The sequence below is a fragment of the Vanessa cardui genome, chromosome 19 (genome assembly GCF_905220365.1).
Source record: "Vanessa cardui chromosome 19, ilVanCard2.1, whole genome shotgun sequence".
Lineage (NCBI taxonomy): Eukaryota > Metazoa > Arthropoda > Insecta > Lepidoptera > Nymphalidae > Vanessa > Vanessa cardui.
The window spans coordinates 2,541,160-2,554,272 of record NC_061141.1 but is presented as its reverse complement, the minus strand read 5'-3'; the positions used below and the strand labels follow the sequence as shown (position 1 = coordinate 2,554,272).

General features: G+C 35.6%; 1 protein-coding gene and 2 pseudogenes across 1 annotated transcript; 1 reads left to right on the top strand and 2 right to left on the bottom strand.

Annotated features, from left to right (window-relative positions):
• Positions 1–3,939: 3,939 nt before the first annotated feature.
• On the bottom strand, positions 3,940–5,446 carry LOC124538074 (annotated as a pseudogene).
• A 622-nt stretch (positions 5,447–6,068) lies between these two features.
• LOC124538073 lies at positions 6,069–8,080 on the top strand. The gene is made up of 3 exons (XM_047115077.1): positions 6,069–6,233; positions 6,415–6,694; positions 7,026–8,080. Exons 1-3 carry the CDS (start codon positions 6,207–6,209, stop codon positions 7,502–7,504), a joined length of 786 nt encoding a protein of 261 aa, XP_046971033.1. The 5' UTR covers positions 6,069–6,206; the 3' UTR covers positions 7,505–8,080.
• A 409-nt stretch (positions 8,081–8,489) lies between these two features.
• Positions 8,490–10,141, bottom strand: LOC124538098 (annotated as a pseudogene).
• Positions 10,142–13,113: the final 2,972 nt, after the last annotated feature.

Here is a 13,113-nt window from a genome sequence, read left to right as displayed (position 1 = left end):
TAATGTCATTATCTTCCAAGACTTTTTTTAATTTAGCAAAATAATCAGAAACAACGGTTTTATTCAACTATTGCGCCCTTGCAATTAGGATTTAATTTGCAATTTAATTGGGGTTTAGGTTTTGTGCCTTTCGCTTGCTGATATTCTTATGACGTTTTAAAAATCCTCTCAGCCAATCTCGTCCCACCATCGAGTCTCCATCTGACGCTGAAATGTTATTTCGACCACAGAATGTCTTTACGCATGTACGTAGTACACGTTGTGTCAATGGGTATCCCACGTTGCACAGGCGAATAATACGGGATGCTAAAATCTTCTCTTGTTCAGGGTTAAGAAGCGGTTTCCGACCCAATGTAGATTTTGTCTCCTTTTTCTCTATTAAATAACGCCTCAAAGTACGTCTTGGCACATTATAGTGCTTTGAAGCCGTATATATTTTCATCTTACCGCTTTTTATTGCAGTTAATGCTTGTTTCATTGATGCTTCTGACCAATTACCTCTAATCCCTTTAGATTTATAGCGCGCCATGGTCTAAAACTATTTATTTATGGTTATTTTCTTATTATTATTATTCTTACCTTATTCTGTGATAATTTAGATATTACCAATAAAATCCGGGATAATATTAATCAAAATATTTTATTTTTTGTAGGAACATAAATCAGTCTTTTACTTACTATTTTAAGTCATAATCTCTTAGTTTTATAATGAAGAACTTATCCTAACATGGCTTTATAAATCACACGTTCACTTTTGTAATTCTGTTATAATCACTTTAATTCGGCGATAGCAATATCATAATTCTGATATAACACAATTAGATGAGTATTTATTATTTATTATCACATAATTTGGCAAATTTAACATATTAATAAACAAACGGGGTGAGCTAAATAAAACCGTTTAATAAAATAACAAGAAATTAGTCTTTACCTAATTCTTTATATTTTCTTAATCAGTAGGTATTTATTAGATGGAATAGTTTAATTAACATTAGGTGTATTTTATTCTTCACCACTACTAGAATTATCAATACTGCAGTTATCGCACATAAAAACTTGCTGTTTGTCAATAACATCCTGACTTTGGCAAATTGCAATTTTTGGTGTGGGTGGTTTTTTTCTTTGGTGTCAGTATTGAGATCGGTGCTGGAGGTTGAGACAATCGGTGTCAAACATTGAGCTTCAGGGACAGTTCGCTGCTGGCGTTTTTTGTTGCTAGGCTTTCATTCTGGTAATATTAAAATATCTTGGATCAAAATTTTTGAGGACGAAGAGCTTGCCAAATTAGCCTTTTCAATTCTTTGTTCTGACTCACATACCATTTGTAATACCTCAGGGGATGCTACTTCTAGAGGATTGATATTCTCTGTTGTTTCTGTTTCCTTAAACGGATCAATATCAGTCTTGTGTATTTCAGACTGAGCAATTTCATTATCATAATCTGCTTCAAGGCTCACTATTTCTGGTATAACTTGTGGTTGATCCGATAATGTAGAAGGTGCAATAGCTTCAATGCTTAAAGCTTCTTTATTTAAGGGAAAAATACCCGTCTTTCTGAATCCTGAACGTATATTGGAAGGTGTGAAACATTTTTCATACACTGGCGACAAAAAGGAATGAAAATCAAGTCTAATAGGAACCTTATTAGGATTTTTCATTTTATAATCTTGCAATTCTGCGCGCCACACTGTTTTTAGTGATTTAAAAACACCAACATCCAGCGGTTGTAAAAGGTGGCTAGTGTGAGCAGGCATCGTAAACAGTATAATCTGATGCGATTTAGCATAAGCAAGTACCTGTGGTGTTATGTGACTTGCATGGGAGTCCATAATTAATAATACAGGTCTTGCAGGTGGAATATTGTCATTGAAAAATGTAAGCCACTCATAAAATAGGTCTGCATTAATCCATCCTTTAGGGGATAGTCTTGACAAACTATTTGGAAAAGCTCCTCTGCATAGCGCCGGGGTATTTCTTACTCCTTTGAATGTGACTAAAGGGGGGATAAATTGTCCAGGCGCATTGATACAAGCCAAGACGGTAGTTGTGGTGCCTTTCTCTGCATATGTCCGATTATAAACATACTTTTTTCCGATTTTAGTCACGATTTTAGTAGGCTTGTTAACGTAAAATCTCTTTTACGTGATTGAGATTGGAACTCTCTCGAGTTCCAATCTCTAGATAACAAAACTCTACAATTTGAATATGCATTAAATAGGTAAGGAAGGTGAAAAGGCTTAATCACCAACCAGCCAACGCCATCAGCATCGCTCCAACCACTTGACGAATTTATTTGTTCGATGGATCGCCGTCCGCGCCGGAAAATCGAGATGTTCGGTAAATTTAGATACCTGAATATTTACGCGAATGCGCTATAATTACGACGATCCTGCCCGCAGCGCCAGTCAAGTTTACGAAGAGGCAAATTGATTTTTTTTTTTAAATAAAAATATATATATTTAAAATAATTGAGGATTGAATTAAACACGTTTGAACAGATTTTGATGCTCAGTTTAATTAATTATTGAAATACATGTTTCCCACTGTCTGAACTAAAATCTTACATTCCAGGAATTCATTTACATTGTTATGTTTCGAAGTACAACGACCACCCAACGCTGGAATGCAACAATGCAATTTTTAGGTTTTTACCGTGAATATTCTTCGTGGTACTGGTTGCATAACTACGTAACGAAAAACTTAACAAAAACAATAACTAAGGGTCAATTTATACTAGCGCAGAGTCGAAGCGCATCGAAGCGTCAAATTCTTCGCAACTAAAGCGAAGCCGCACGAATGCGCGCGTATTCGCGAGAATACGCGCGCACTCTTTTACGTGTCAACAGCGGTGCTATTGAATCACTTGCCAGTTGACTCTCGTAGCTGAACCGCGTGTAAAATGGTTGACATTGATCTTGCTATGATATTACTTATATCGGAAGTTGAAGAACAAGAAAACGAAGATAGAAAAAAAAGAAAGCGGAATTATAGTGTTCACAACTTGTGGAAGAAAAGACGTATTTGTGGTGAATTTGCTACTTTTTGTATTGATTTATATAGATACCCGAGTTTTTTTTACGACTATTATAAAATGGACTACGATCAATTTACAAATCTAGTTAATATTTTGAGACCACACATTGAGAAACAAGAAACAAATCTAACGATACCCATTTCCGTTGAAGAGCGAATATCAGTCTGCTTAAGGTGAGTTTTAAGCTTTCTTACGATTGTAAACACTGTGACTAACTTACGCACAAGGTGTTAAACGCTTCTTGGTTGTTCAACTTAAATTTTATCAATTATCATCCCTTAGATAGAATAGCATAATTAAACAAGCTTGTATTTCAAGACTCTTTATTTAAAAAATTGCAATAATTATTCACCATGTAAAATCACAATTATTATGGTCAATATAATCAGTCATTATAACTAAATTCGAATTCGTCAAATTTTGATTGGCGCTGTTGCTGTGTTCTCGAAATAGGTTGTGGTATGTAAGGTGATGGTGGAGCGGATACTGTTGTGTTGGATATAGTGCCGTAATTTGAATGGTTGGGTGGCGTGGTTGAAGTAGATGGTGGACAATAAGTAGTGGGTGGGATGCAAGTTGAAGTTGATGGTGAGGAATAAATTTGCTGTTGTTGTGTTCCATAGCAGTTAATCATAGATGATGGAGTAATGCTGCTTTCCTCGGAAGCAAGTTTTACTTCTGCGTCAGTAACCAAGCCAAGTATTGCCCGTTTTAATTCAGCTTGAGTTCGTATGGGCATCTTTTTTACTGATTTACTCATTGATAGAAAAAACGCATCTAATGGATCTTCTTCCTTTCCTTTGGCCTCGACATATTGTCTGAATAATTTTTCCGATAGAGGTAGTGGTTTATTTCTGGTAGAATGATTTGATAATGCCGAATCAGAGCGTGAACTTTTCCCGACGTCACATGTTTGTGACTCTATAATAGAGATGTCTTCTGTGTCTATGTCTAAACTATTATCAGAAAAATCAAGGTTTGATGTCTGTGATCTGTCCTGTAGGTATGGCTTTTAAAAAATAAATTATAAATACTAAATAAAAACTTATAAAAATTCTAACTCCTTCTCAAATTTAATTGGTTTTTCAGTTTTTCCGCGCAGAACCGCTTTTATATTGTCTCAATCTAAGAGCCTTTTTGTAACAGTCACGAAGTTTCTTCCATTGTTTCTGACATTCGGACACTAGAAAAAAAAAAGTTTAATAAAAATATGTATCTAGTAAACTTCATTAATTTGTTACAGATTCCTAACTACTGCTATCAGTTTCAAAGCACTGGCTCATACTTTTCGAATGGGCTATAGTTTGGATGATTGTACACGAAATTTGTGCCGCAATTTGGAAATATTTACGACCCATTGTTATGCCAAAACCAACGACAGAATCATGGGTTAAAATCGAGGATGATTTTAGAAGGTTATGGAATTATCCTAATTGTATAGGAGCGATTGACGGTAAACATGTCAATATAAGGGCACCCTGGAATAGCGGAAGTCTCTACTACAATTATAAAAAGTTTTTCAGCACTGTTTTGTTAGCTATTACTGACGCTAAATATAAATTTATTGTAGTAGATATTGGAGCATTTGGAGCATATATTAAGCAGTTCCAAATTTGGACAACTATTACAAAATAATATGCTTGGTATACTGCCAAAAAAATGCTTGCCAGGTACGAGAGTACCAGTTGCTCATGTTTTTGTTGGGGACGAAGCATTCCCATTGTGTGAACACATTATGAGACCTTATCCTGGAAGTCAGGTGTTAAACGATAGCGAGAAGAAAATCTTTAATTATCGTTTAAGTCGAGCAAGTCGTCTAGTGGAAAGTTCATTCGGAATATTACAACAGAAATTTGAAGTTTTTCAAAAACGTATAAGAATGCAACCAAAGTTTTTAGATACGATGATTCTTGCATGCACGTGCCTGCATAATTACACTTTGGGAGATTTTGGGTCTGAAGACGTTGCCCTGTCTAATAATAACATTTTACAAAATTATTCATTTGACAGCCAAGACATGGACATAACCGGTAATCAAAATGTGGACGCGATGAATATCAGAGAGAACTTCAAAACTTATTTCATTTCTGAACATGGGGCAGTACCATGGCAAAATGAAATGATATCACGATGTTAAGCAAGAGATAAAAATATGTTTGACAATTAAATTGTCAAACATATTTTTTGGCGCCACCCCACGCCGCACCCCAACAGCAACATCGCACGGCAGCGAAAATATTGTGTAATAAATAATAAATACTTGTTTTACTTACCAGTTAATTTCATTTCCCCGCTAACTTTTTCCCAAGCGTTATTTTTCGAATGTTTATCACTGTAATTTTTAGCTTTGGGATTAAATAGGCATTCATATTTTTGCACCAGATAAATTAATTTTTCGTCCGAGTCCATCTTGATCAACACGACGCAGGCCAATTCTGATGACTGATGACGCGTAGGTTCGCTAGTGGGCGCATGGATTCGCGAGAATGTGCGCGCACCGCACGTTGATCATGCGCAGACGCGCGAACTCCGAAGAATGCGCGCGTCTTTTTAAAATCTCAGTAGTAATGTGTGCGTTACGACATGGCGCTATGGTTGAATTTGTTATGATCAGTTTTGGATAGACGCTTCGATGCGCTTCGACTCTGCGCTAGTATAAATTGAGCCTAAGGATCAAAATTTTTTGACAAAGTTAAAATTCATATTTTTTTTATGAAGATTCACATAATTGTATTTCTGAAACTTCCGGTATTTTCTCGTAGTTATGTATTATTTCATCATTTAGGCATTATTAGTAGGTAGAATTACGCGTTACCAAAATATCAGACGACGTTCTTGAATAAACGTGTTTGGGACACGGCAGGCAGTGATTTTTGAACCAATAAAAACGTTATAAATTGAAATTCTTATGAGTTTAACGTTGTATTTTTAGTGCAACACTTAGAATTCTCCATAAGAGACAACATGGCTTCACATAAGGCGTGCTACAGTTATTAGTTTTTAAGTTATCGCCTTGGACACGTGATTTGCACGAAATCAGAGAACCACCCAGAAGCATTAAAACGCCAAACAAATTATTTATATTTGTCCCAAGCAACGCAGAAGTAAGGAAAAAGTGGCTAAATGTTGCAAGGCGAAATGATGCAAATTGTTTATCATCAATTTCAAGATGTACTTTTGTGAAGACCATTTCGATGTAAGTATTAAATAAAATGCAATCCAGCGAACACGTAATTATAGAAAAAGATATTTATTTTTCTTATATAATTTTTGTAAATATGGTTTGAGGTTAGATCTTAGTAAAGGTTTTTCATGGAGTTCTGTTATCCCACATTATTAATTGTACACAATAAGAACCATTTCTTGTTTTTTTGTAGTTACCTAATGATATGCTCAATTATACTGAGTATCATATCATGGGAAAAGTATCAAAAGTGCTATTGAAACCAGGATGTACCTCAAGTAAATTTGAATGTCAGGAAGACAGAAGGAAACGGACATGTAGCAGCACAGAACGACCATTTATGTTTAAAAAAAAGAGAATTGAGATAATAGCAGAGTGTCTTGAAGAGAATACAAAAAAAAATATGGAGCGTCTGGAAAATCCAGAACAAACTTGTTCGCAAAGTCTCAAAGATATTCCACATACAAGCTCAGGTATGTTTAAATATGCAATGTGTAATCAACTATGCTAAGAAACTCTCAGAGGGTGACTCAGACCATCAATATAAACAACTTTTCCTATGGGACCAATGCAGAGAACTCAATGATTTGTTTTACATTTTAATACAAGAGCTAGGCCCATCGTCAAGGTTTATGGGAATGCAAAATTTCAGCTTTGGTCCTATAGGAAGAGCTGTTCATATTGATAGTCTGATTCACCCTCTGTGAGGATTTAAGTATGATTGATTACATATTGCATTCATTTGTCATTACAATAATTTCTCCGTAATGATTATGAAACTAATTACTTTTATTTATTTTTCAGATTTTCATACAATCAGACAGAATGAGCCTGAACCTTTATGTGAACAGAAAGTGGACAAATCAGTTCAAGTACATATCACACACAAGTTCAGGAGCAAAGCAAGTCAGACCCGAATTAAAACAGTAAGCCAGGCATTGTCACCCTTGAAGCCATCAGTAACATCGAGTTTTACATCCCCATTTAAAGATGAGACCATTAAAAAATCATATCCTTCTGGCTCAAACCTGAACAAAATTAAAAAAAAAATGTTGATTGAGGAAGTGCACTCAGATAGTGACGTTTCCTTATATACACCATGCGAGCCATCCTCTAGTTGTTCATCATCCGTACATTCTTTGCAAGTGAAGTCATCTTCAGATAGTGAATTGATTGCAGAAGAAAGAAAAAGTCAAGCTGATATGATGTTGGAGTACACAATTATAAAAATTGAAAAAAGCCTCGCTTGTATCTTGGTATTCCCAGTAACTGTTATTACTTAATTGATATTTTAAAAGATGAGCTAAAAATTCCAAAACATCATTTATTATTATGTTTAAACAAGATAAGATTAGATGTTACATTTAATCAGCTGGCAGACGAATATGGAACAACTTCAGCAAATTTAAGTAAGATATTTTTAAAAAACATACCTCTAATTGCTAGTTTGATGCATCCTTTTATTGTGGAACTTGATAAAGATATGATAAAAAGGACTTTACCAATGGCTTTTAGACACAGATACAATAATGTCAGTTGTATCATAGATTGCCTTGAGATAGAGGTGCAAAAACCGTCGAAGGCCATAAACCAGGCCATGACATGGTCAGAGTATAAAAAGGCAAATACCCTTAAGTATTTGATATCATGCACACCAAATCGACTCATAAATTATATTTCTCCTGGATTTGGAGGGAGAACAACTGACACATGTATAGTTGAATCGTGTGATTTCATAAAAACATTAAAAAGTGGCATGATAGTAATGGCAGATAGGGGATTTAAACATGTAGAGAAATTTCTACAGAAAGCTAATGTAACTCTGGTAAGACCTCCTAGTGTAGAAACAGGGGTAAAAATGACAAAGAACCAAGCAAGAGTTACAAAACAGATTGCAAGCCTTAGAATTCACGTAGAAAGAGTAATTAGGTGCTTACGTGAATTTTATATGCTCAAGCCACATGCATGTGTTAATTTTAAATTTATTAAAATACTAGATGACATAATTATCATAGCATGTGCGCTTATTAATTTGCAAGATTCTTTGATAAAATAAAACTAGTTTATAATTCAATAAAAAGTTTTTTATTTAAATAAACACTCCTTTTCATATAAGCACATTTACTTACTCTACACTTTGATATAATAAAGGGTATATGTTTATTTTCCAAAAGTTTATTAACTTATTAATTAAATCTTCAACATAAGTAAGGTTGAATGATACCTTTATTATATTCACTTTTTTATTATTTGGATAGTCAGGGTCAGCTATACAATAATAACAATATTTCTTTTGTGATAGGTACATATTTGAATTTGCATTTGTGCGTTGTATTTTTCTGTGGCTTGTCCATTCTTGACATAGTTCTTGTAAGTCTTTTCATTAAGAGGACATTTGATTTCTATAATGCCATCTTCAAAAATTCCATCTGGGGAACCTGCAATCATTGGGTATTTAGAGCTCAATAAGAGACCACATTTATAAATTGGTTTTCTTAATTTCTCTATCACAGTTTTCCTCACATCATCTTCTAAACTGCGGCCACGCTTCATAGATTGCGTGTCGGGTATTTTGCCACCAAGTAGACAGCTATAAGTGTTCCATCACTTGTTTTGCATCTGCTTACTTCAAATGCTTTAGAAGCAGTTATTCGACCATATCTTAATTCGAACCAAAGAGCACTTTTTGATTGCTACCTAGTTAATTCCTGTATTTTCTGTATTACGGACTCTGTTATCTGTATTTTTCCCAAAAAATCTTCCACATCTTTCTCTTTATGACTATATGCAAGTTGGTGCATTGAAATAGCTTTTACATCACTCACACAATGTGTGGGTTGATATTTCAAAAGCTCACAATCTGCAATTTTTCTCTTCTTAGCTTCTTGTAAAAACTTCTTGAGAGCAGATGAATTCCCTGGAAATACAGGATTACCCTTTGAAAGTTCTTTGGCCGTAATGTATTTAAGGCTACTACCAACCCTGAAAAGTTTTGACTTCTTCCAGTAACACTCGATAGAAGTGCAGGAAGGTTCTTCACTTCTGCGATGAATCCACATAAGAAATGCAATTGCATGTTTACATCCCCCCTGGGAAGCTACACAATCTTCGCACCTCACAGAGAGAACATTTTCTTCTTCTTCATCTAAAATAAGTGTACAGTTATATAATTTTGCATGAATTTTATGCTCCGGGCATATTTTGCACTTCACTGTACACAGTTTACCCTCTCGTTTCACTTGTACATAGCTCACAGCATCGTCTCCATATGAATCTCGTGAGGACCTGAAATTAAATATATTAATATAAGTATGTAGGTACAATATTCCCATTTTTTAACATTTACAGTGAAAAGCAGTTGTAATATTTGACTAAAGTTTGAGAGTGGCTGGCTAGTATTATTGCCTTTGACATGGTTTCCAAAATATTTTATAACTAGCTGACGCCCGCGGTTTCACCCGCGATAATTCCCGTTCCCGTTGGTTTTTCGGGATTAAAACTATCCTATGTGTTCTTCCAGGATATATACTATATGTATACCAAGTTTCATCCAAATCCCTTCAGTAGTTTTTGCGTGAAAGAGTAGCAAACATCCATACATCCATCCAACCATAATAGGATTCCTGGGGTTGGATCTTACGATCTATACGTTATGAGAAGCAGCTGATTTATTATTCTATTATGTTTTACAACTAGACAAGCTGGAAGTAAGTAAAAGTAAAGACTAAAGTAGTAGTTAACGTGTAAAAGTATCATTTTTGTATATTTTGCTTTGTATTTCTAACCTTAAAATATAATATGTCAATACTGTAATTATTATACCAATCAATAAATAACACTTTATAGATAACATTATTGAAAGATTGAGGATTTATCTTATAATGATTATATGTCACTATTGTATACTTACATCGAAGTTTTAACATAGCGAAATCAATCTTATAATATTTCATTGAATGAATTTATATTTCTGAAACTAAACACAGAAATAAAATTTTTGACCATTTAATCCATTCCATTTGTTCTTAGTGGATACATGCCTATAGCTGCGTCTAGCATATCGATTAAGTTCTCTGAGTTGTCTTCCTCGCTGTCCGAACTCACCACCGCTGCTTCCCTCTGAGTCTTTTTCTTCTTCGGCGGCATCACTTCCTCTTCTTAGGCGGAATCTTCGTTCGTCCGAAGATGCTTCGCCGAGGCCAATAGCGACTTGTTCGCAATCGTTTTCGACTACGATGTCGAGGCTTTGCTCGATTGCTGACCACTGCTGTTGCGATTGAAACTCGCCTAAGCAGCTTCGGTTTTTGGCCGCCTGCGGCGACCAGCCTCAGCCGCTTCGGCTCGCATGGTGCCTGCAGTCTGTTATGGCGGGCGGGGGCTGCTCTCCCTCCGCGCCTCCGGACTTTTATATACACTCTAGGGGTAGGGCATACTAGTATCATGCAGGGTCGGGGTTGACTAATTCGGTTCTGTCACTAATTTGGATGATCTACATACCATTAAAATAAAAGAGTGTTATAAGTATAAATTTTTATTTATATATATATTTTATACATTTTATTACTTCTTCGAAAGGATCTAAATGATTTATATTAATTTTTCGACTCCACATCACGTCTATTAGCCATTCCGTAAAATTTCCTTTATAATTTTCATTGGCATATAATCTTTTCATTACTCTCCAGTGACTCTCTATTCTCTGTGTATGGACCCCGTCTGGTGCTACAAATTTATAGACGGGGTCACTATGGTTTACTTTTTTATGTATGTAGCCATGTTCAGGAAGGCAATCATATCCTTTCCAAAAATCAGTATGTATTGTGGTGCTTTCTTGAACATGTTTCTTAATTAGCCCCATTAAAACATCGGCATTTCGCTCATTTCCGGGGCATACTTATAAGCGAAGATCATCGCTTCCGTCTTCAATGAGGCCCAGAACCCAATGTCCTTCTACATTCCGTCCTCTATTATATTTTCTACGTCCAAATTTGGACTCGTCCACCTGAACAATTTTGCCTGGGCCTCCAATTTTCCGAAGACTTTCTTCATTTACCAAATAATATACTACGATTGCTTCTCGGCAGTAGCTGTACCAGTCAGCAATCGTAGCTTCAGATACTACAGTTTCTCTGCAATGTTTTGTCTCCTTTCGTGCCAATTCGTAAGTGTAATTCTCACTAATTAAATATGTTAATTGGAATATCAAAGGTAGTGGCAACCTTGAGTTTTCGAACCGTGTTCCCAATGTCCTACTGTAGGATTTGGTTCGGCATTTGCCTTTTCGGCAAGAAAACTTACCCACTTGACCATGACTCGTGGTTTCACTCAATTTTATAGGTTGCTTGTGGTATGTACACATTTTGGAAGTTGGCAGTAAGCCTCGCTGCTCAGCGAAAGCAATACATTGCTCATGAGTACCTGAAACAATATGAAAAAATTCCACTGTTATAAACCAAATTCAAGTACTTTATAGTGAATATTTTGATGACGTTCATTAAGTTAATAAGTTTAATATAATCTTTCGAACAGTAAACATTCGAAAGGATATTCGTGGCTTTCTAATCTAAATGTGAGCCTTTAATTCTACCAAGGTAGATTTAAAATACATACATTAAGTTAAAGTAGCTAATTACTTAGGAGAGTTTATATTTACTTACAGACTGAGGTGCAAGCCATTGCCGAATCATTGATAGAATTATTTCATCGTTTAATAGTCGTCGACGTAATGTATTGCAGTTACTAGTTGCTATCCCACAATTCACACAGCGATCCATCGTTTCAGTAATATCCAATCCACAAGCCGGCGAAATAATCCAAATTAACAATGCCAAGTCAAACGTGCAAGCGACCGTCGGTGTCCAATGTGAAAGCAAGGGTCGTAAAACGTAGGCGGGTTCGGAGTCCGTAAAAAACAAAGCAGGTTGAGTAACACATGCCATATTGCTGAGATCGGCGACGAATTGATTTTTCACGATCCTCATTTACACTAAACGTTACGACTGCAATATTGTCTTCGGTACGCACTGTACGCATGCCTGTCGATAGTTTAATGTCTAATAAAGTAAATTTAGTGCGAAGATTTTTCATAACTGCACGAATTGTTGATTCACCAGGTCGATTATAACGACCGTAACATGGGCGTAACAAACGATGCATATTTTTCACAGAACACGAATTTTGATAATAAATTTCAACGATTTGCTCGTTTGTAAGTTTTCCATGGTGAAATGGCAGATTATGCTGAAAATTTTTCACTTCGACAGGTGACGTTTGGCGCCATAACTAGCCAATGCTGACAACATCAAAACCTTAACTCTTAAAAAATCACCCACTACATCTTCTAAGATAAAATAATGAAAAATAAATTAGTCAGACTCAATATTACCAATACAATTAGCCCAGAAAGGCACTATATGTTGAGGGTAAATATGCTTGTTGCAACACACGCGTTTAGTTATGCGACCTTTGCTTGCAGGACACTCTTGACACCTCTTACGAGCATTTGTTTTTTTTTGCTGAGGGCTCTGTAGATTCCTCTGAAAATTGGCAAAATTTTTTTCGAAGTTCTCGTGGCAAACTTTGAACAAGAGCAAGGCCTAGATTTTTCACACGGCATAAAAGATTGTCAGCGGCCACTTCTTTGAGTTACGACACGCGTCATAAGAAGCGCACAACTTATCTACAACGTCAACTCCACATTTTGTTATGTCGTAATAGTAATATGAATTTAAATTATTTTATTGCAGGTAAAATAAAAATAAAACAACAATTATGAAATAAATATTTATTTTGATTCGGTTTCTGAGCTGTCAGAAACCGAAATAATACATTTGGTAGGGTCCGACGTCGTGACATCCAAAATTCCGTCCAATTCTTTCATTACACATCAAAC

Excerpts from the sequence above, each read along its gene's own strand:
- LOC124538073 (XM_047115077.1), top strand. The coding sequence starts at position 6,207 with ATGTACTTTTGTGAAGACCATTTCGAT. Across the intron at positions 6,234-6,414 it reads TTTGTGAAGACCATTTCGAT|TTACCTAATGATATGCTCAA; the intron begins GTAAGTATTAAA and ends GTTTTTTTGTAG. Across the intron at positions 6,695-7,025 it reads TATTCCACATACAAGCTCAG|ATTTTCATACAATCAGACAG; the intron begins GTATGTTTAAAT and ends TTTATTTTTCAG.